Source organism: Lissotriton vulgaris, chromosome 3_1 (assembly GCF_964263255.1).
Source record: "Lissotriton vulgaris chromosome 3_1, aLisVul1.2, whole genome shotgun sequence".
NCBI lineage: Eukaryota > Metazoa > Chordata > Amphibia > Caudata > Salamandridae > Lissotriton > Lissotriton vulgaris.
In genome coordinates, this window is record NC_141689.1 from 106,672,537 (window position 1) to 106,695,645 (window position 23,109).

General features: G+C 42.6%; 1 protein-coding gene across 4 annotated transcripts in view; it reads right to left on the minus strand.

Annotated features, from left to right (window-relative positions):
• The window catches only part of LOC147726042 (hepatic lectin-like), a 201,840-nt gene that overhangs the window by 85,585 nt on the left and 93,146 nt on the right, over nt 1-23,109 (minus strand). For all 4 annotated transcript variants that reach the window (XM_086960161.1, XM_086960162.1, XM_086960164.1 and 1 more), the window contains one exon: nt 16,337-16,488. In XM_086960161.1, coding sequence (XP_086816287.1) covers nt 16,337-16,488 — 152 coding nt within the window. The remainder of the gene's footprint in view (nt 1-16,336; nt 16,489-23,109) is intronic.

Below are 23,109 nucleotides of genomic sequence, written 5' to 3' on the forward strand. Positions count from 1 at the left end.
CTCTTCTTCTCTCTCGATCCTACCGAGAGACAAGATGGCGTCCGCTCCAGACTGTTTAGAATGTTGACAGACACCGGAGAGCCAATCAGCTTTCTGCGCGCAAAGTTCCGATAAGCGAAAAGTAAGCGGACCGGATCGCTGCCCAGAGCGCTGTTACAGATATATATCTTGGTTTGAACGTTAATTTCTCAAAAACTACTGGAGCACATATATTGAGACCTAGCAAAGGCACATCGGGCTAACAGTCCCTACAATTTTGCCAAGTTTCGTGCAAATCCATTCAGCCGTTCGAGCTAAAAGTGAGTCCAACCGCCCTATGGAAAACTCAATGCAAAAAACGCGTTTTGGGACCCCCCTTTTTTCTCAGCCCCCCCTTGACGAAACCCCACCAAATTTTCAGGGGCTGCTCAGAAACAAAATGTGCCATTTTCCTGAAAATTTCAGCCGATTCCGTCCACAAACGCCAAAGTTATTAGACATAGAATTTTCAAAAGTCCCATAGAAAAAATTCTAACTATATATACCTACTGGCGATAGCCAGTAGGTAATATATATATATATATATATATATATAAATATGAATTACCTACTGGCTATCGCCAGTAGGTAATATATATATATATATATATATATATATATATATATATATATATATATATATATATTACCTACTGGCTATCGCCAGTAGGTATATATAGTTAGAATTTTTTCTCTATGGGACTTTTGAAAATTCTATGTCTAATAACTTTGGCGTTTGTGGACGGAATCGGCTGAAATTTTCAGGAAAATGGCACATTTTGATTCTGAGCAGCCCCTGAAAATTTGGGGGGGTTTCGTCAAGGGGGGGCCGAGAAAAAAGGGGGGTCCCAAAACGCGTTTTTCCCATTCATTTTTCCATAGGGCGGTTGGACTCACTTTTAGCTCGAACGGCTGAATGGATTTGCACGAAACTTGGCAAAATTGTAGGGACTGTTAGCCCGATGTGCCTTTGCTAGGTCTCAATATATGTGCTCCAGTAGTTTTTGAGAAATTAACGTTCAAACCAAGATATATATCTGTAACAGCGCTCTGGGCAGCGATCCGGTCCGCTTACTTTTCGCTTATCGGAACTTTGCGCGCAGAAAGCTGATTGGCTCTCCGGTGTCTGTCAACATTCTAAACAGTCCGGTGCGGCCGCCATCTTGTCTCTCGGTAGGATCGAGAGAGAAGAAAAGGTGAAAAACTAAGGGGGAATTTAATGAAAGGGGGCAAGGTATCCCCCTCTTCACCCCCTAGGAATGTTGTTGGGGTTATTAAAGGGTCCCGTGGGGAAAATAAAAAAAAAAATGATTTTTCACGGTAGAAGCGCTTCACGGGCCGCGAACTGGGCCGCAAACTGGTAGCGAAACGGGAATTCGCCATTTTGAGCTTCGTTAATTAAATTACTAGTTATAAGTGGGTGCGGGAGACGTATCCTAATCCCCTATGTTTCCTGAGGGTGGCTGAGGAGGCTGATATATGTTGATACATCTCTTCCAGCGGCTGTGCGTGAGCTTTTTTTTTTTTTTGCTGCGTGACAGTCCGGAGCGGCCGCCATCTTGTCTCTCGGTAGGATCGAGAGAGAAGAAAAGGTGAAAAACTAAGGGGGAATTTAATGAAAGGGGGCAAGGTATCCCCCTCTTCACCCCCTAGGAATGTTGTTGGGGTTATTAAAGGGTCCCGTGGGGAAAATAAAAAAAAAATGATTTTTCACGGTAGAAGCGCTTCACGGGCCGCGAACTGGGCCGCAAACTGGTAGCGAAACGGGAATTCGCCATTTTGTGCTTCGTTAATTAAATTACTAGGTATAAGGGGGTGCGGGAGACGTATCCTAATCCCCTATGTTTCCTGAGGGTGGCTGAGGAGGCTGATATATGTTGATACATCTCTTCCAGCGGCTGCGCCATCTTGCCTTTTTTTCGAATGCCACAATTTTGTCGTGCACGGCAGCCATTTTAGATGCCAGGCTGGTCCCAGGCTATCACCTAACCCTGCGGATGTAGTTTATGGCCCCAGCTGTAGAGAATTCAGACATGCCAACTCTCCTGATTCAGGCGTGTGACTACTGATTTCAGTGCTAGTCTCCCGCCTCCCGATTTCTGCAAGCAAAAACCCGGGGGCATATTACGAACAACTAGCGATAATTTTTGTCTCTAACTTGTTTAGAGACAAAAATTATCGCCGCACATCGGCGATTTTTATCGCAGATAAACCTTGCTATTATCGCAGAAAAGTCAGCGATATTCATGTATTATTGACCTAATGCTCTTAGCCATGTTATCCACCTCCCATTGGATAACATGGCTAAGAACTGGTCAGGGCAGGTGTTAGATTTGGGAGATATTCGCGCTTAGCGCGAATATCTCCAAAAGTTGGTAATAGAAGGTAGCGATGTTAGGGACTGTTTCCAGTCGCTAACATCTTGGCACGCCACTTTGCATGTCATTAGTGATAAATATCACTGACATGCAAAGCGGGGCCCAAGATGGTCGCTATCTCCTTTTAGCTGTCACTAACTGGTGTTAGCGACAGCTTGGTAATAGGGAGATAATTTTATCTCCGCTTTCATGGCTTTTAAAGCCAAAAAAGCGGAGATAAACCCCCTTGATAATATGCCCCACGATTCCTTGGGGGTTTCAGCTGACAGGGCTTGGTATTGTGTTACATGGTTATTTTTCCATGAAACGTCAGAGGGTCGATGCAGGGGTTCTAGAAGAGGTGATAAACCATTTAAGCCTCATGAACAAGCGCATGGTTTTTTAAAGATTTGTGAAGTACTCGGGGCGGCGGTGTGTGTGTGCCGTCTTTCAGGAGCGGGCGGGGGGGCACTGCCAGCAACTTGCCAGGTCAGGTAGTGTTCAACACGTGCATCACCCTTTCTCTGTCTGCTATTGCGCTCCATGCTTCGGAAAGGTAAGAAAAAGAAAGTGCATTTGAGTTTGAAATGTCCGATCCTGCAGCAGCACACTTCCAAAGCCCACACATGACAATAACCCGATTCAAGGCCCCATTCACCCGTTTTTCAAAAAATAGATAACACTCCAACAAATTAAGGTTAAAAAACTTTATTAACTTTTAACGATAATGAACAGAACAAAAACTAAAAACATTTAAACATTTATTAACACAAAAAGCAACAATGGTTAGAAGCTGTCTTTTGTGCGAATAGTCCCAAGGCAGCACAACGTGCAGAGTTCTGGACGGCACCCAGGTGATGTCGCCTGGGTGCCGCACTGGTTTAGGGATCCTACAATGCTGCTCCGAAAATTGGCGTGGGGCGTCCCGGGTGGGGCGGGGGGAGGCCTCGTCAGTAGCGGTCTGTTGTGCGAATAGTCCCAAGGCAGCACAACGTGCAGAGTTCTGGACGGCACCCAGGTGATGTCGCCTGGGTGCCGCACTGGTTTAGGGATCCTACAATGCAGCACAGAAAAACAGCGTGGGGCATCCCGGGTGGTGCGGGGGGAGGCCTCGTCAGTAGCGGTCTGTGTCCAGTGTCACATGGCTGACACAACATGTACGACAGGCACCCAGGTGATGTCCAGTAAACTGCCGCACTGGTTTTGGTATCCTACAATGCTGCTCCGAAAATTGGCGTGCGGCGGCCCGGGGGGGGGGGGGGAGGCGGCGTGAACGGGCCTCCCCAGGTGGCGGCCATCTAGCTGAGTTGCGCTCGCTCTTGCGGCCACAGCGTCTCGCTCACCATGTTGTGGAGTTGCTCCCACTCTTGCAGTGCAGCGATAGGCGGCTGCCACATGGCTGTCAAAATGGCGGACGGCTCTTCGGTTTTGGGCCTGGTCCACTGAAATGGCCCTGGGACACCTTGGAAGTCGGACGCTTGCCTGCTAGGGCTTGGGCTCCATTCTCGAAAAGCGTCCCCTCAGCCGTGAAGATTGTATAAAAGTCTTGGGGGCCCCCGACTCCCGCAGGCTTCCGGTGGGGAGCGGCTGCCATGATTGCTCGCGGAATGACCACGACGGAGCCACGAGATGGTGGTGCTCTCATGCTGACGCCAGCTTCAGTCTGAATGATCCAGAAACAAGGTGGGGCTTTCATCGTTTGGGAAAAAAAATGTTCTAAACCAATGAAAAGTGTTATTTTTAGGTCATATGACCAAGCCTTCCATCTTTAGGAAACCAAAAGTAAAATGAACCAATGAAAAGTTTTATAAACAAGTCACATGACCTGTTCTGCGGCATAGGGCTACAAAAAGCGTAGAAAATCCGTTGGCACGTGAGGCGGCGTCAGTAGCGGACCGATGTGCGAATAGGCCGAAGGCAGCACAACGCGTCGAGATCCGGATGGCACCGAGGTGGTGTCCAGCAAATTGCCGCACTGGTGTGGCCATCCTACAATGCTGCGCCGAAAGACGGCGTGTCCAGCTGAGTTGCGGTCACTGTCAGTAGCGGACCGATGTGCGAATAGGCCGAAGGCAGCACAACGCGTCGAGATGCGGATGGCACCGATGTGGTGTCCAGCAAATTGCCGCACTGGTGTGGCCATCCTACAATGCTGCGCCGAAAGACGGCGTGTCCAGCTGAGTTGCGGTCACTGTCAGTAGCGGACCGATGTGCGAATAGGCCGAAGGCAGCACAACGCGTCGAGATCCGGATGGCACCGAGGTGGTGTCCAGCAAATTGCCGCACTGGTGTGGCCATCCTACAATGCTGCGCCGAAAGACGGCGTGTCCAGCTGAGTTGCGGTCACTGTTGCGGTACAGTGACTCGAACGCACCGAGATCCGGATGGCACCGAGGTGGTGTCCAGCAAATTGCCGCACTGGTGTGGCCATCCTACAATGCTGCGCCGAAAGACGGCGTGTCCAGCTGAATTGCGGTCACTGTTGCGGTACAGTGACTCGAACGCGCCGAGATCCGGATGGCACCGAGGTGGTGTCTAGCAAATTGCCGCACTGGTGTGGCCATCCTACAATGCTGCGCCGAAAGACGGCGTGTCCAGCTGAGTTGCGGTCACTGTTGCGGTACAGTGAGTCGAACGCGCCGAGATCTGGATGGCCAAGTTTCAAGTTTCATCTGGCAGTTTTTCTCCATCCCTCCTGGATCAAAGAAGGTGAATGCTAAATATGCCACCTGCCTCATCTGAACATATGAAGTTAACTTGTATACACTGTGGTGCTATGCTGTCCTATGGCAACATGAGCATCAACCTGATGAATACGGCATTCGAAAATCATAAATGCCCTAATGCACCCAAGAAGTAATTTTTTTTTTGCTCCAGTTGAGCCGTTTTCAATGCCTGTTTTTTGTTGTTTCCCCTCCATCAAGAACAAAACAAAAATACAAGGCGCTAAGATCCGAATGGCAAGTCCTGGATGTTGAGTGCCTCAGTTGAGAGTTCTGAGCAGTGCTTGTAAGACTGTCTGAAGCTTATTTGCACCTGCTGCAGCTTCACTAGGTCCGGCGGAACTTTTTGCCTTTTCTTTTCTGCTTCTTTTCCTACAATGCGTTTCATCTGAAGACACGACCAGGTCCCTGAATGTGTGCAGGGGGACGCTATTGATTGAATGAAAATGGCGGCTTGACACAAAGCTGACTCAAGCGTTACTGTTGGTGCTATACAGACAAAAATTGGTTTTCAGTTTGTACATTCTTCAGGTGTTTTTTTTTCCATTCAAGTCTGATTGAGAGTTTGTAGAAAAATGGCTTCAGATTTACCACATACTACTCTTCAACATTCTTCCTAAATGTAACAATGTGAAACTCGAGAACGGCTGTTTCTGTTTCCTTTCAAAATGCTGCCACCAATATTTTCTGAATGGAAGACACCATCTTGTAGCATAAAGGGCCGAAAGGGGTTCTGGTCTGGCCGATGGTTGGTGGAGACATTTTGACTATATCTTGGACCTGCCCGGCCTCGCCCAAAATGGCGCCGGTATAAATGGGACTCGTAACTCCTTGCCCGCAAATGTATATCTAGAAAATGTTATTGTAAGTGGCCCTGTCGTATTTTAATTACAAAATGTACGTCCACCGATTCCGCAACTGTTAGACACCTTTGTTCTTGTCAAATAATGGCCCGCTCGTTACGTTCTTCTACAGTGTAAATGTCTCCTCATCATATACGATTTCAGTTTGCTCCGTGGCCGGCCCACGTGGTTATAGGCCCGTATTTGTATACTGACATTTTCACAATAAAGGTTTTTAAAACAAAACTCGGTAGTAGTATTTACATTTGTAAAGTTTTTACTTTTAGTGACTGTTTTCGAATCAGTAAAAGGCAAGTGAAATAAAGCAGTCCAATTACATGACGGAAAAAAGGTATAATATGTAGGAACGCAGTAAAGATAAATGGTCAAGGGCAGTTGTGTTTTCCACTCCTGCAACATAAAGTGATCGATAAGAATCTGATAATCAGGCGTATCGGCGACTAAGACAGCAGGCCGAATCTCTTTTACTCAACGGCTTCGTCATGGAAGGAAGAAACGCCCTTTTTCTCGAAAAAGGAATATATTTTACTTGCAAGACAGTTGTAAATTTTCCGGGAAAGTACATTAGCCTGGAATATTATAACATATGTTTGAAAAAAAAATATTGTTCGAAAATAATAAAAAGCGTAATTTTTAGGTCATATGACCAAGCTTTTCATCATTAAATTAACAAAAGTAAAATGAACCAATGAAAAGTTTTATTAACAAGTCACATGACCTGTTATGCTTACGTTACGCGCTGCGCGCCGCGCCTCGGATCACTTCCGGGTGCGCTAACGCGGCGTGTCATAAAACGCATTACGCGACAACGTAGGTCAAGAATATAGTCAAAATGTTTCCACCAACCAGCGTTCAGAACACAACCCCTTTCAGCAGTCCAAAAAGTTCTGTTAAATGACAACCGAGGGGACAGGCAACAAGAACCATCAGTCAAAGAGGGGAGGGCAAGTTCTTCTCTTCCGGGTCATGTTGGGGCGCTACCGGAACTGATCGAATTGGTAGTCTATAGTGTTTCTGGATGTTTCAGACTAAAGCTGGCGTCAGCATGAGACCACTACCATCTCGTAGCTCCGTCGTGGCCATTCCACGAGCAATCATGGCAGCCGCTCCCCACCAGAAGCCTGCGGGAGTCGGAGGCCCCCAAGACTTTTGTAGAATCTTCACGGCTGAGGGGACGCTTTTCGAGAATGGGACCCAAGCCCTAGCAGACAAGCGTCCGAGTTCCAAGGTGTCCCAGGGCCATTTTAGTGGACCAGGCCCAAAACCGAAGAGCCGGCCGCCATTTTGAGAGTCCTGTGGCAGCCGCCTATCGCTGCACCGCAAGAGCGGGCGCATCTAAACTACATGGTGAGCGAGACGCTGTAGTCGCAAGAGCGGGCGGTAAACAGCTGAATGGCGGAAGAGGCACAGTGTAGCAAAAGCGGGCGGAATGGCAACTAAAACGATAAAGGGGCGCCCCACTACAGCTTGTCTTCAGGTCAAACGGATTGTGGGACAAGGTCCAGAATTGAAGAGTCATCAAAAGGCAAAAAGTTCCGCCGGACCCCGGGAGCCGGCCGCCTATGTCGGGGGCGATCTCAGGCTACACCAGTGCTATAAGACTTGGGGAGGGTGTCGGAGCCAAGCGTCTTCTCTGAGTCCATGGCCATCACACCGCCCCTCAGGGGCCTCCGTCAAGCTGTTTAGGAAGGTAACATATCACATTGTTTTCTAATGCAGTCAGGTCCACAAATGACACTCACTTACTTTGAGAATAGTGAAGCTGCAGTAGGTGGAAATAAGCTTCAGACAGTGTTACAAGCAGTGCTCAGAACTCTTAACTATGGCACCCAACATCCAGAACTTATGCTATTTGAGAATGGTAGTGACATCGAAGCATCTCAGGGACCAAAACCATTAACGTACTTTCACGTATGAAAATCTTACTTGGGGAGGGGGCAGGAGCGAAGCGCCCCCTCCCAGTCAGCGCCACCACACCGTATGTTGAAAATCTGAAGCCATCGTTCTACAAAGTCAACCAAACTTGGATTGAAAAATCTAGAAAAATGTACAAACTGAAAACCAGTTTTGGTCTGCATAGCATCAGTAGCAACGCTTGAGTCAGCTTTGTGTCAAGCCGCCATTTTGATTCAACAAAGCACAGGCATTGAAAAAGGCTGAAATTCAGAACTCTAAACTATGGCACCCAACATCCAGGAGCTTGCCATCCGGATCTTGGAGCCTTGTGCTGTTTTCGATCTATTCACACATCGGTCCACTACTGACATCATCTTATAAAACAACGTTATGTGAATAGTTTTTTAATAAAATGTTTTACCCTGTTTCTTTGCTGGTGTGTTGTCTATATTTTTAATATTTGCATAGAGTTTGTCGTTATTTTGTGCGGGATGGGTGATGGAGCCGAGCTGTCTTGCAGCCCTCATGGTGTGGAGCTCAGTTCATCTCACTATTTTCGTATTTCTCATGAAGGGTTGTTCCTAATATTTCTATTTTAGCGAGGTCAAAAAGAGATCCAATTAGTGGCCTACTGATTTTGCTCGATTACTTTTATTTTTTTACACGATTTTTCACTATCTGCAAAGACTAAACAGAGTATTGCGACTTTGTGCTTGTTTGTAAATAGAGAATGATCCAAAGAGAACCAATTCTAAAACAGTAAATGCTTGGACATCAATCAATCAAATGGAGAGACAAGGAGGCACGACGGATTACAACGGGGGTAAAGGCCTGCGTTAACTACCCTTCAGTATCTGCAAAGAGAGAGTACTACTAAGACAAAAGAGGGGAGGGAGGGGGGGTGCAGCGTTCAAAGCACATCAGCGTGCATAAATACGAAAATGTTTTTATCTATCACGTACTTGACATTTTAAAGCTTTTCATATTTGCTATTAAAAAACCAATGAAATTCACAGAAAAAACCATAGGTTATAGTGGATATATAGTTAGAAATTTGCATTTAGAAAACCTTGAAAATTCAATGAAAAAACCATTGGTTATAGGCCATATATAGTTAGGAATTAGCATTTACAAAACCTTATTTTACTCGCATAAAACCATTGAAATTCCATATATAGTTAGAAGCGCTAACTATATATCGCGCACCCGCAATCCACTGCTGATGATGTCACATATTACATCATTCATGACATGGTCAGTGACATCACTGATGACATCACTGATGACATCTCAAATGACATCACTGATGACAACTCAAATGACATCACTGATGACATCTCAAATGACATCACTGATGACATCACTGATGACAACTCAAATGACATCACTGATGACATCTCATTTGTCATCACTGATCACATCACTCATGTGATAATACAATGAACCTCTTCAGACTCTAATATAACCTTACATACACTCAGTATAAACAGACACTCACAGACTGTCACTCATCCATGGAGTTACTCACACACCTACTCAGTCATGCAAAGAATCAATCACACCTCCATTTCCTCAACTATAAAGTTATACACATCTTACTTATTCAAACATATAATAACACATATTTGTTCTCTTATATAATCTCTGATACAAGCTCACAGTGATCGATACAGCCACTCACACATTCACTGGCTCTTATGTTCAGTTATTTATATATCTCAACTCTCACATGTATTGTGTTTTACATACGTACTTACTTGCTCATGTAGCAATGAGAAATCCATTCACTCACCAACACACCCATGCATAGTCAACCGCCCATATAGCTGTTTCCACATGCACTCTTGAACTCATACTCCTAGTGAATCAACTGCTTACACATCTATGCACAGAGTCACGCACCTCCCAGCCACCCACACACACACTCAGCCTCCCATTCAAATACTTGGGCAACCAATCAATAACCCATATCGCCACTCTTATAGCTACTGATCAACACATGCAGCAGCTTACACAACAACAAACATACTGATGCACGAATTAAGACAGTTTAGTCACTAACCCATGTACTCAGTGAGACACATTTAATCACTCACTCATACAGTCAGTCATGCACCTACTAAATTCTTCATCCAGACACTTATACATCCACTCATTCTTCAATATGTGAAACATATTTAAACTTTACAGAAACATACAGTCACTGGATGATGTCATCAGTGATGTCATCAGTGATGTCATTTGAGATGTCATCAGTGATGTCATCAGTGATGTCACTGACCATGTCATGAATGATGTAATATGTGACATCATCAGCAGTGGATTGCGGGTGCGCGATATATAGTTAGCGCTTCTAACTATATATGGAATTTCAATGGTTTTATGCGAGTAAAATAAGGTTTTGTAAATGCTAATTCCTAACTATATATGGCCTATAACCAATGGTTTTTTCATTGAATATATATATATATATATATATATATATATTCATCAAGAAAAATAAACGTGGCACTCTCCTTCGGGGGTTAACTGGTATATTCAAACCACCACTCTCCATACTCTGGACAGCGTGTCAGATAACAATAACAATAGAGAGTTTGAAATGAAGTCTATTTCCTATTTGAAAGGACAGGAAGTAGAGGTAAATTGAAACGTAATATGAACTACTATAGTAACTAGAATATTATATACAAAACTAAGGTTCAAGTACGCTACCAGTAATATCATGATGTGTATCGCCACACAGGAAAAGAAGCAACAAGATCTGCCATCTTGAAGTGGTGAATGTCAACTTAACTAGGCGTAGTCAATCCAAGAGGACTCTTTTCTATGCACACATGAAGTGAGCCACTATATCCGCTTGTGTTCATTCACTGTGTACCAATTGAACAGTAATCTTGGTTATCTAGGAATGAGAAATTGATACATAAAATTGGAAGGCAATTTCTAAGACGATAACAAATGGGAAAATCAAAATGTAAATCTGCTGGACAAATTGTATCCCAGATATATATCCTGAACCTAGAAATCCAGGCCATAACAGATAATAAGAAAAAGAAACCAGAAATTACAACACCAGATGGAGGAAACACAATTGTCCCCAGGGGTCTATCAGCGCAAATGAACCTTTAAGGTAGCCAAAATCTGCCATTTGATGGTTCAGAACTTTGCGTTCTGAGCCAAAAAGTCACATCCATTATTTCTCTTTCTGTGTAAGTTGTCTACCCACATTATGATTTCTAATTGTACCAGTAACAACATCAAGTACAAACCATCGTATGTCATTTGCAATAGGACTCATTTATTATAATGTTCCAACAATAGAGCATTTTGGACATTGCAACAAATTTGTCACTGATGTTGAAGATTCCTGCGCTGCACTTCTTATGTGGTTTTAACTATATGTTTCAGGTGGCAAGGACACTCAATACAATAGATCACCATTTTAGATGGACAAATAAAAATGTTTAGTATTTTCCACTGGTCATTCACCATACAACTTTTGACAGTACTTATGTAATGGCATGCTGTGCAGGAAGTGCACTTGTAGTGTCCTATGATAGAGTCTAAGTCCCATAGTTGTGTGATTGACAATTTTTTATATTCCTTGTACGCTTTAACCAGTCTGTCTCTAAGAATGTGGCCATTTTTTTAAGTGAACAGTGGATTTTCTAACATGACGGTGACTAATTCCAATAAGTGCCAGGAGATCCTCACGATTATTGTACCAGACCCTTTTTAGAGCTCTCTTCACTAAACTATGTGGACATTGACCAGTTTGGATGCAAGCACCCAAGCTTCCTAAAAATCATCTGCTTTTTTGTGCAATTACATCAATTTCTTAACAATAGGGCACATGGTAAGTTATCTCCAAGATTTCTGGGGTGATGGCTATCATATTTGAGTAAGGTGTTGCTGGCGGTGTGTTTGGTATTTAGGCCGGTGTACAGAAAACCATCTTTTTTTTATTTTTTATTGTGAGGTCTCGAAAATTGATCTCCTTATTATTGTGCTCCAATAACTCTAAAATGGAACCTCACGGGTCAGGAAAAAGGCAAAGCCATTTCTGAATATGCACAATGAAGGAGCTGAGTACACATTGGTGTTTTTAAAGTGTGCAACATACAGATCAGCTATGTCAGAATAGCTATGTCTGGAGACAAAGTAGTTTTTACTCGAAGTGATAGAAGCACATGCAACAAAAATGATGTCAGAACGCTGGGGCATATCTACAACCAAATGTGAGACCAAGGAGCTGTGCCAAATTTCTCAGCAAAAAGCTCTGACATCTCCAAAACGCACGGATGCAAAGTATTTACAACAACAATACAGCGCACCCCTACATTTTCATTAGCGCTGGTGCTAAAATTAGCTGCCTAGCGCCAACGCAGGCCCCCTTGTGCCATAGTGCAATGGTGCCTTCATTGCAGGGAATCATTTTTTATGTACAGTAGAGCAAAACGCTATCAATGATTGTTTATGTGGAGGATGGTGCCCCTTCCTGCAAATAAACACTCACTGATGGCGTTTTGCTCTTTCTAGGTAGACTGCAGAATGCATCCTTGTAAATCTGGGGCAGCGTCAAAAAGCAATGGGTATTGCAGTGGAACTCCAATAGCAACACCTACTGCATGTCCCTTTCACGCAAAGTGATGCATGTGAATGAGGCCATATTTACCTATTTACAAAGCAGCATTAAGCCACAAACATTGGCTTAATGCTGCTTTGTAAATATGGTGAAGGGCTAATGTGTAGTGTGTAGGCATTTATATAGCGCACTACTTACCCGGAGGGTCCCAAGGCGCTTCGACCGCTGCGAAACCCTTCCTGGCTTCCCTGAGAGATGGTCCCTTAATGGGTATCTCCAGGGTGAGACCAGGCATCCCCAGCAGTCTGGTGGGGCCGTTAGTGAAGATGAGGCAAGCTAATGCCCAGAGTTGCCGAGTGTGAACGCTGATCAGAGTGGGCACCGAGGCGAGAGAATTATCGAGTCCGCTGACCCTGGTCCAGAAACCTGCCGCGCCGGGAATCGAACCCTGGTCCCGGGCCGTCCTCTGCTCTCGGGTCTGCCGCCTCTAACCAGTGAGCCACACTAATCGCCACAAGAACGTAGCTAAAAGTGACGGTCTGGCGGCACTATCCCCTTGTAAATATACTCCTCTGTGTGCTAGAATATGCTAGAGTAAGGCAGAGGTAAATACATTAGAGTAGGCCATGAATCAGAGTAAAAGTCCCAGCTACTTCCTTTGGATCCAAGCAGCTTATCAATATCTACTTAAGGAAAAACAATAAAGGGGCTGGTATATCTTACAAATATCTTTGAGATGGTTTGATAATGTCTAACTCCCAGGTTCAAGCAGAAAGCAGCCTTTACAGGTGCATGCTGGTCCTTTCTCTGTTTCCATAGCAGAATGCCGAGTCCAACTGGCCTGCAGCAAATTGTAATTCTGTGACAAAGGCCTGATTTCAATTTTAGGGGATGGATTACTCTGTCACAACGGTAACGGATATCCCGTCTGCTGAAATATAAATCCTATTATATCTTATGAGATTTATACTCCAGTAGATGGTATATCCGTCACCGTGCTGACGGGGCAATTCATCCGCCGAGAGCTCAATCAGGCCCATAGTGTCATAAGGCACCTATATGCAAGTCCCACCTTCAGATCTTACTAACCTCAGGTCTTTCAAGATGCCCCGGCAACTTTCCTGTATTCTGGTGAGCGTAGCTGTGCTTTCCCTGACATACTGAGGTGGTATATGCCAACTAGTTAGATGTTGCATTTACTAGCTTGCATCATTAAGGTTTTTTCATTGCCATTTCCCCATGCTTTTTGTATGCCCCCATTATTCGTTTGTATTATATTACCAAAATCTACTTACATTTGGATTAGTCCAGCTGCTGAAGCTGCTAAACATTGTTAATTATTAGATTTCGGTAGGATGAGTCACACCACATTAAAACAAAACACATATGTCATTTAATTGTGTGCCTTGAGCTTGTCCAAAGGAAGTGCACAGTTTGATGATGATATCAATTACAACTTTCAAACAACAAAAACATCACACTGATTACTGGGAAAGATGCTGGTGCTGCAATAAAAGAAAGCAATTAACTTTAGTTTCATCTTGCAATAGGAATGTGAGTGAAATCTATAGTATGAAACAGTGGCAACAGAACACAGGACAACCAATTTCATCGTCAATGAACAATGTGCCACTCTGTAGGTCAAAGAATTGAAATCAAACTGCAGTGAGAAAATCATGTGCTTTTTACTGCAGAACAAATAGTAAATTACAGAAACAAATTCAAACTCGACCCTGCAATTTGGTAGGCGAAAAAAACAGCTTGTACTTTCTCAATTGTGGAATAATAGTTATTCAGGGCTTTACTTATAATATTCCTTATCTGCGAGATGAAAGTTCCTTCTCTAAGACCTTTCTACTTTTTAGGACAAGCCTACGCAGCGTGTATGCACTGCCTCCAAGTCATGCTGTAAACAGTCTAAGGGCTTTAAGCATTCCCATGCATTGCCATTCGTTCTTTGCTGTGCTTTTCTTAAATTCTTCCTTTTTATTGGTGCATTTTCTAAATGTCCCTCCTTTGTGTGCTTAGTTACCTCTCCGACGATTTCATTAAGAGAAATATTTCTTGCCCATCATGCTACATTCACGGGCCTTCAAGCTTCATCCTGTTACAGCGATTGATGCCCCCCCTCTCGTCTCGCGTCTTGCTATTGCAGCCTAGGGGCCCTATTCCGATGTCGGACGGACCGGAGTCCGTCCGTCAGTTTGGAACTGTAACTGAACGACCTCCTGTCATTGGTTCCAGTCCATTAAGTAGGATGCTACCAGACCCTGTTTGGTCGCCATCCCATACTTTACAATTGTAGGCTGCCTTGAAGGGTGGTTGCTATGGTGAGATGTAAATTCAGGTCATTTAGGACAGTATAATTGAAAAATTGGAGAAGGTATTTAGATAAGGTCCCATCCAGAGAGGTAAAGAATTCTCCTGCATAAAACAGGGGCTGATAGATCAGGGATCGGGCTACAGAATTTTTGGCAGAAAGAGAAAGACAGAAGCCAAGAGCTTCCGCCACCTGTAATTCCATCAGCTCAAACAAAACACATTTGAAGCTCTTTTTAAAAACGAAAGCCGCAACCCACCTCTTTTCTAAGATGTGTCCCGGTGTATCATAGTATAACAACCTGTTATCGCAAGTGCAACATCAGGTACCGAAAAATCAGACAACCGGGTCTCAGTGAGGAATAGAATATCAAGCTCTTTCTCTTTAAGTAGGTCAAAAATATGAGGAGCATTTTTGTAAAGTGATCATACATTTACAAGGGCTGCCTGTATATCTGCTGACCCCATGCTGCGCTATCTTTGGGTGGGTTCAAAAGCGGATTCAAAAGGGTAGCATGGCTGGTGCTGAGCGCGGTCCGAGTGTGAATGGTCACAGACAAGTTTGCCTTAGGTGCACCCACTGCACACACCTACTGCGTATCCAGGCATCGACACAACTTATATGGGGTGGGGCTGTACCTATCTGACAACTAGACTGCTGCCTGCAAAAATGGCGGCTTGTTTGGGCAGAAGGGGAAGTCAATGAGGTGGCTCACCGAGGAAAGTGAACTGCGCATCGCACAACATCCCACAACATCCGCCCCTCTCAGGCAAGAAAGTACTTCAACTGAATTGAACTCCCTACTAAAGTAAAATAAACTGTGAATGAACAGATTCAACCTCAATACATTAACAGCTCATTTATTACAGAGTTCACTAATTAAAATCAGTCTGTCAAATTCAATCAGAATAGCAGCAAACTGATATAATAAAATCGACAACTAATCTTTAGCTTGTGTCCGCACATCGGCTTGACTTATATGGGGTCAGGACATCACATATCTGACGACTAGATGACTGTCTGCAAAGATGGCGTCTTCTTTTGGTAGAAGGGGAAGTTCCTGAGGTGGCTCACCAAAGAGACAGAACTGCACGTCGCTGAACACCCGCCCCCTCAGGCAATAAAGTGCTAAGTGCTTGGGCTAAATTGTAGTCCCTAACAAGGTAAATAAATTGCAAATAAGCAGATTCAACCACAATATATTAACAGTTCATTAATTACAGAATTCACTGATTACAATCAGACAATTAAAACACTGTAAATCGGTCAAAATCTATCAGAATATCAGCAAACAGTTATAATGAAGTTGCCAACTAATCTTTAGCCTAATATTTAGTGTGCCTATTAATGAAAGTACGAATCAAAGCAATATTTCAAATAAGTTATTGTAAGAGTAGTGTGGCGTTTATTGTGTAATTTTCGTGTTTTAGCAAGTAATCCTCTTAGTCGTCTAATTCCAGGCACTTACCGGCCAGCGGAGTAGTAAGGTCTGACTATATGCCAAGGTGTGAAGCAGTTAAAATCTGGTAACACATCAAAATACATTTTTCACATTAGTATTATTATTTCACCTGCTCTTCAGCTGTTAAAACTGATGTAAGATGAGAATTAAAGGAACGACAAAAAAATTCTGATTCACTCCAGCTTTTTTTTTCTCTGGAGAAGTAGTACAAATTGTCAGATTTCCACCGCCATAGGTTTGTAGGCAGAGAGAAGAAGCCCTCTGAAAAGAAATGTGAAATTGATGTTATTCAAGATGCATTTAAAAATTACATCTATTTATTTCAAGTCGTACGATCAATTCACCATCCCCATGAATCATTGTACGATTAGACTTGCTTCAGGCTAAACACACAACTGCTTTGATTTAGTCAGTCGGAACCTCATGGTATTGAAGATTTGTGAAAGTCTTTCTTCTGCTCACTCAGTACATGCCCAGGTCGCTGTTACTTATGTGCTGTCAATTTACCCAATGAACAGAATCCTAGCAAATCCACCTGCTCATGATCTCTCTTCATCCTCAACCTCCTACTCAACATCTGTAGGCCACAGATCTCATCCAAAGATGGGCAACACATTTCCAGTGTTGTAATCTTCTGAGAACCTCCTCATTTGATTTTCAATGTTCACACACCTCCTACTTGTAAATGAACACCAGGCTACTCTTAAAGGCTGAATAATTTGATTTTGTTTAGGTTTTGAGTTAGTCCTGTAGAATAGGCTGAGCTATTTCAAGAAACACCAAAAGGTGAGTGGGTAACTGAAAAAGGGATAGGGTTAATTGAGGTCTTTTAGAGAGCTAACTGCCCCCAGGTGCTGTTACAAGAGTGAAGAAAAAATGCAAGCAAAATATACAGTCAACTGATGCTTAAAAAGCCTCCTGAAATCTCAGTGGTTTTTTGAAAATTCGTATCTCAGCTACAAGAGCTGAATAAACTTGAAATTTTCAAAGGGGTCGCCAACAGCAGATTTAAACTATCCAACTGTAGACTCAGACAGGAAGAGTGTCAAATGGTACCCTACAGACAAGACAACACTTTGTCAATGCAGTATGGCCTTCAATGTGTTGGGACCATCCTATGAACACTACCGCTGGATTGCTGTCCCAAAAAAATGAGTGTCGGCAGTATAGGCCGAGAGGTCTTGCTACTGTGTCTCTTAATAAATATTAAAAAATAAACTTTTATGCTATATTTTTCACTTCTAGAGATATGTGCGTTACAGTTGCACTCCCTGTTTTCGCAAAGTATTTGAGCGTATTCCTCTTTATCAAGGGGTAATTCCTGCTGCGACACGTGACTCTGCTGTCTATGCTTCCAACAACGTTAAATGAAATTTAACGCTGTTGGAAGCGTACATGGGTGACCAGGATATTTTTCACCTACCCACTGCCCATAAACTACAATTAATGAACAACCAGCAAAACAATTTGAAAAGGAGTGTCAATTATTTGCCCAAAAATATACTTATGCTGTAATTCATCTTGCTCCTTAGTATTGCAGGACACAATGCTACGGGATAAGCACATGCCAGTAAGATAAATTAGGGGGTACTTTACCACCCAGTAGAGAGACCGATTGCAAATGAAGATATTGAACTGGGAACTCCGGGGCATATTACCAACAACTAGCGATAATTTTTGTCTCTAACTTGTTTAGAGACAAAAATTATCGCCGCACATCGGCGATTTTTATCGCAGATAAACCTTGCTATTAACAAGGTTTATCGCAAATGCGATAAAAAATGGCCGAAATGCATGAATATCGCTGAAAAGTCAGCGATATTCATGCATTATCGAGCAAATGCTCTTAGCCATGTTATCCACCTCCCATTGGATAACATGTCTAAGAACTGCTCAGGGCAGGTGTTAGCTTTTGGAGATATTCCCGCTTAGCGCGAATATCTCCAAAGGTTGGTAATAGGAGATAGCGATGTTAGCGACTGTTTTCAGTCTCTAACATCTTGGCACGCCCACTTTGCATCTCATTAGTGATAAATATCACTGACATGCAAAGTGGGGCCCAAGATGGTCGCTATCTCCTACTAGCTGTCGCTAACTGGTGTTAGCGACAGCTTGGTAATAGGGGGATAATTCTATCTCCGCTTTCTTGGCTTTTAAAGCCAAAAAAGCGGAGATAAACCCCCTTGATAATATGCCCCTCCATTACTGCCATAAAATGCACATCCTTTATGAAGTCCTAAGGGATGAAATGCATTGGCTGGGCTGATTGGAAACAACTATTTAACTTGAACACAAATAAAGTTGGATTCAATTCACTCTTGCCACACTTTGCATACTTGATAGATTTGTGGACTTTTTGGATGTTTTGGCTTCAAATAGAGCCCAAATTGTTTTGTTTGCCTCATTTCTGTGTTCTGGGCTCTCTGCAGGGAAGAGTGCTAAAAATCAGAGGATCCATGAAAACTGCAATCAAGACGAGTTCTACAAGGATCCCATGTTCACTCGTATGTTCCTTTCGGATGTCACTCAAGGTTGCAGATGTTACTGATGTGTGGTGTGAGATAACTCACTATTCTAAATCAGCGCAAAAAACCTTGGGGCTTATTACCAAGGGGGGCGATAGGCAATTATCGTGGATTTAGCTGCCGTTTTCGGCCGCTAAGCAGCGATAATTCTATCGCCCTATTAGCAAGCTGTTTCTAACGGATGTTAGCGACAGCTTTAAGGTGATAGCGAGTGGTTTGGGGCCCGCTTTGCATGTCAGCGATGTATATCGCTAATGACACGCAAAGTGGGCGTACCCACCCAGTTAGTGACTGAAAAAAGTCGCTAACGTCGCTATCGCCTATTAGCAAGGCAGGCGTAGCACTGGAAATATTCGCGCTAAGCGCGAATATCTCCAAATACTAACACCTGCCCAGACCAATTCTTAGCCATGTTATCCAATGGAAGGTGGATAACATGGCTAATAGCATTTCGTCGCTAATGCGTGAATATCGCTGTATTCTCAGCGACATTCACCCATTTAGCCGCTATCGCTGGATATTTTAGCACAATGGAGAAAAACGTTGCTAATAGAATGTTTTCTCCGCTGACATATCCAGCGATAGGCAGCGATAAAAAAAATCGTCGCCAAGCCTATTTAGCTATAAATATCGCTACTTGTTGGTAATATGCCCCCTTGTCTGGAAGATTAACAATATTCCAATGGGTTAGTGTTCTGTGTCTCCATTATGGTGATGAAATATTGGGATACGACTCTCAGTGTGAATAAGTGAAGAGATCACATAGCTCACACAATGTTTTATAGCCAGAATGGATGTGATCAATGAGGAAAGGGTTTCATCAGAGGAATTGAAGAATGGTCTGCCCACAAACGAGGCTAAATATAAGTTTATACAGTATGTTAAAAAGGGGTGAGGTGGTGCCTAGTACGTTTTAATGCATGAGCAAATTGGGCTCTGGCCTAGGGACCGAGCCAGGCAGGCATAAGGATTGACGCAGCATTGTGCACATAGGATCATTGCTGGAGCTGCGTCGCGTTTGCGACGCAACTCCAGCAATGCACCGTTTTTGCCTCATGGTGCGCCGCATTGTAAATGCTGCGCATCAAGGGTGGCGGAGCTGCGGCGCACAATTACTGGCACATCCCTGCCGATATGCAGGAATGCGCCAGTAATTGTAAATCTGCCCTCTGGTTCCTAGCTGCTCAGCCAGTGTGTGTGTTCTGCATGGAATGTTGGTGTGATGGACATGTTTGGAATTCTTGGGTGCTTGGTGTGAGTGCTGACAATTGAAGATGGGCTGAGCAGCAGGGTGTCTGCTTCTGGTGGGGCTGTTCCACAGGACCTACACAACTTGATTACAACTTAATGAATCTATTTGAAACTACATCCTGGGCTGGACTTCTTTTCATTACAGTATGACAGTAAGGTTAAGCCAAAAAAGATTTTGTGAAACAAAGTGGTGGGCATTGAAGGCTAAGACATCATATTAAACTGCACAGAATTCAGTGCTACACAAAGGATTTGTATTCAGTATAGGGTTAGTATACAGGATAACTGAGACAATGGGAGAAAGCATGGGTGAATTGGAAACTTAGCATTCGCTAAAATAAGACAGGGTGCAGGATCACAAAACATTTTTGACTGGCGTTGTTATATGTGTTCTAAGGAAGTGCCCGGTGCAAACACCTTATACAACTGTATCATGAAGCAGATTTGTGTAGGATATATTGTATGACAAGAATATTTGTGCATATCTATTGTGTTATATTTTGTTGTGGTGTGAATGAATTACCACGGCCTATCACAGGAGCTGTCTATACAAACTGGGCAAAATGGATTGGTCCATGTTTTGAAATACTTTGAGCAGGGGCGGTCTTCACTTCAGGTGTCACCACCACCAGGACTAGTGATTGGACATTTAATGACTGGTCCCTTTACTGATTAAACATTGGCAGGTCTTATTGTCATGGACTCATGGAAAGTTGCAGTTGAGGTCAGAAGGTCGGTGTGAGCCGTTGGAGTAGTGTTTTTACTTAAAGCATTGCCTTGTGAGGGTGCAACTCTATAACTTAAAGGTTCTCTGATATTTTTAATGTTTATTTTCGAGTTAAAAAAATGTTTTTCATTTTCTGTATACTTTATTATAGGAAGATTCTGCAGACAGGCTGGAGATCTCTGCGTGGCAAAGTATAGTAAAAAATAAAAAAAGTTTATTTAACTTGAAAATAAATATAATAAATATTCTTTTACCTTAATTGTTCACCTAAATTAATTCAATGTTTTTACGTAAATGTAAATACAACATATGCTACTATTAACAGTATTTAGAATTATATCTTTAATTAATGGAAAAATATTACATTTCATTAAAATATTTCTTTGGTAAGTTTAAATTAGAAAATAAAATATTACATATTAAATAAACATATTTATATTTTAATAATAAATATTGTTACATTAAGTGCTAGATTCAAAATGTTATTTACATTTTTTTAATATATTTTTAGTATTAAATTGTACTTCTTTATATTTTGAACTATCTAAAATTTCCTTTGGAGTTTTATTTTAATTCCCTGTCTCCTTTATTTGCTATGGGAGGGTGTTGCAGTACCAGTGGATCTGCCATGTGTGGTGCTGGACCTACTAATGTTTTTATTAAGAGTAGCTTACACTCGGATTTTGCAAATAAGCTAAATGGAGTAAAAAAACTCAACAGTGTAAATCACTGAAACCTGTAAGTTATCTTTGTGAATCAGGCCCGCAAGTTTAATATATAAGCAATGTAGTATCCATTAAACATTTAAGTAAGTGGACCTACGTTGCTGAAGACAAACTTAAATAGACTCCCCACTGGGATAACTGCCTCAATTTCTTAAACTAGCAGACTCCTTCATGTCTCCCTTAAATGTTAGAAAAATGTAACCGGATTGTCTTCTGGGTTTGACGTTTTTAAAGACAACAGGAACTTTTTGTTTTGCTTATTTATTTCGATTCCTAAATTTTTTTTGTTCTTGCAAAAAAGGGGATTGATTGAGGAAAGCTGCTCAGCATACTACAGGTTGTCGTCCGTTTTAGGTGCACACTTGCAAAGCCTGCTTCTATCTACTCACCTCTGTTGCTTGAAATAGTTGAGTTTTTGACAGAAGTAATCTATTAGAAACGTTTTACTTTTTATTGTTGGAACGGAGGGGCATATTACCAAGGCGGGCAATATGTGATTATCGCCGCTTTAGCAGCTGTTTTCGGCCGCTAAGCGGCGTTAATTCGATCACCTTATTAGCAGGCTGTCACTAACAGCAGTTAGCGACAGCTTGTAGGCAATAGCGAGTGGTTTGGGGCCCGCTTTGCATGTCAGTGATATTTATCGCTAATGACATGCAAAGTGGGCGTACCCAACCTATCGCCAATTAGCAAGGCAGGCGTAGCGATGGAAATATTCGCGGTAAGCGCGAATATCTCCAAAAACTAACACCTGCCCAGACCAGTTCTTAGCCGTTATATCCAATGGGAGTTGGATATTATGGCTAAGTCCTCATTAGCGATAATGCGCGAATATCGCTGGATTACCAGCGATATTCACACATTTCACCGCTAACGGCGGATATTTTATCGCTTTGGATAATATCCGGCGATGCTTGGCGTTAAAAAAATACTCGCTAAGCCCATTTAGCGATAAATACCGCTAGTTGTTGGTAATATGCCCCGGAGTTCTTTCACAGCACTGAGGTTCTTTTAATTAATTGCCCAGCAAATGGTTAAAAACTTCAAGCAGGCTTCATATAGGAATTTACCTTAGTGGCACAAGCACAGATTAGGCAATGATCTTTGATTGCATCTTAATAACAAGCAGATGTGTGCTAAACGTTAAGCTCTATATTGTATCAGGTTATTGATATGTAGGCACATTTTTTCATACTTTCAAGGTTTGTCTGAAAATTGTAATTAAGGGAGATATAGGAAAAAGACAATAACAGAGAAAAATTGGTTAAAGGATGAAGAAAGGCAAAGAAAAGAACAGAGCTCCAAATTAAATACGTTTGTACATTGTAAAAGATAACAAGCATTACTGTATATAAAGAACAGTAATACCTTCTAATTATATAATATGAATATCATAAGCAGATATAACAATTTAAGGAGGTTTTAACATGTCACTGTTATTAAAAGGTATCTTAAAGGTTTAGATGCAAAATTGTTTATGGGTATCCATAGTACATCCCACTTTATTTGGATATGTTCTGAAATAGTATTAACTCTATCAAATCTCAAATTATTGCAAACAACATTCCACCATGTTTTACATTAGGTATCAGTTGCATTTTCCCAACTGGAACTGACGGCATGTGAAGTGATATGTAATAATGAATCCACAAAT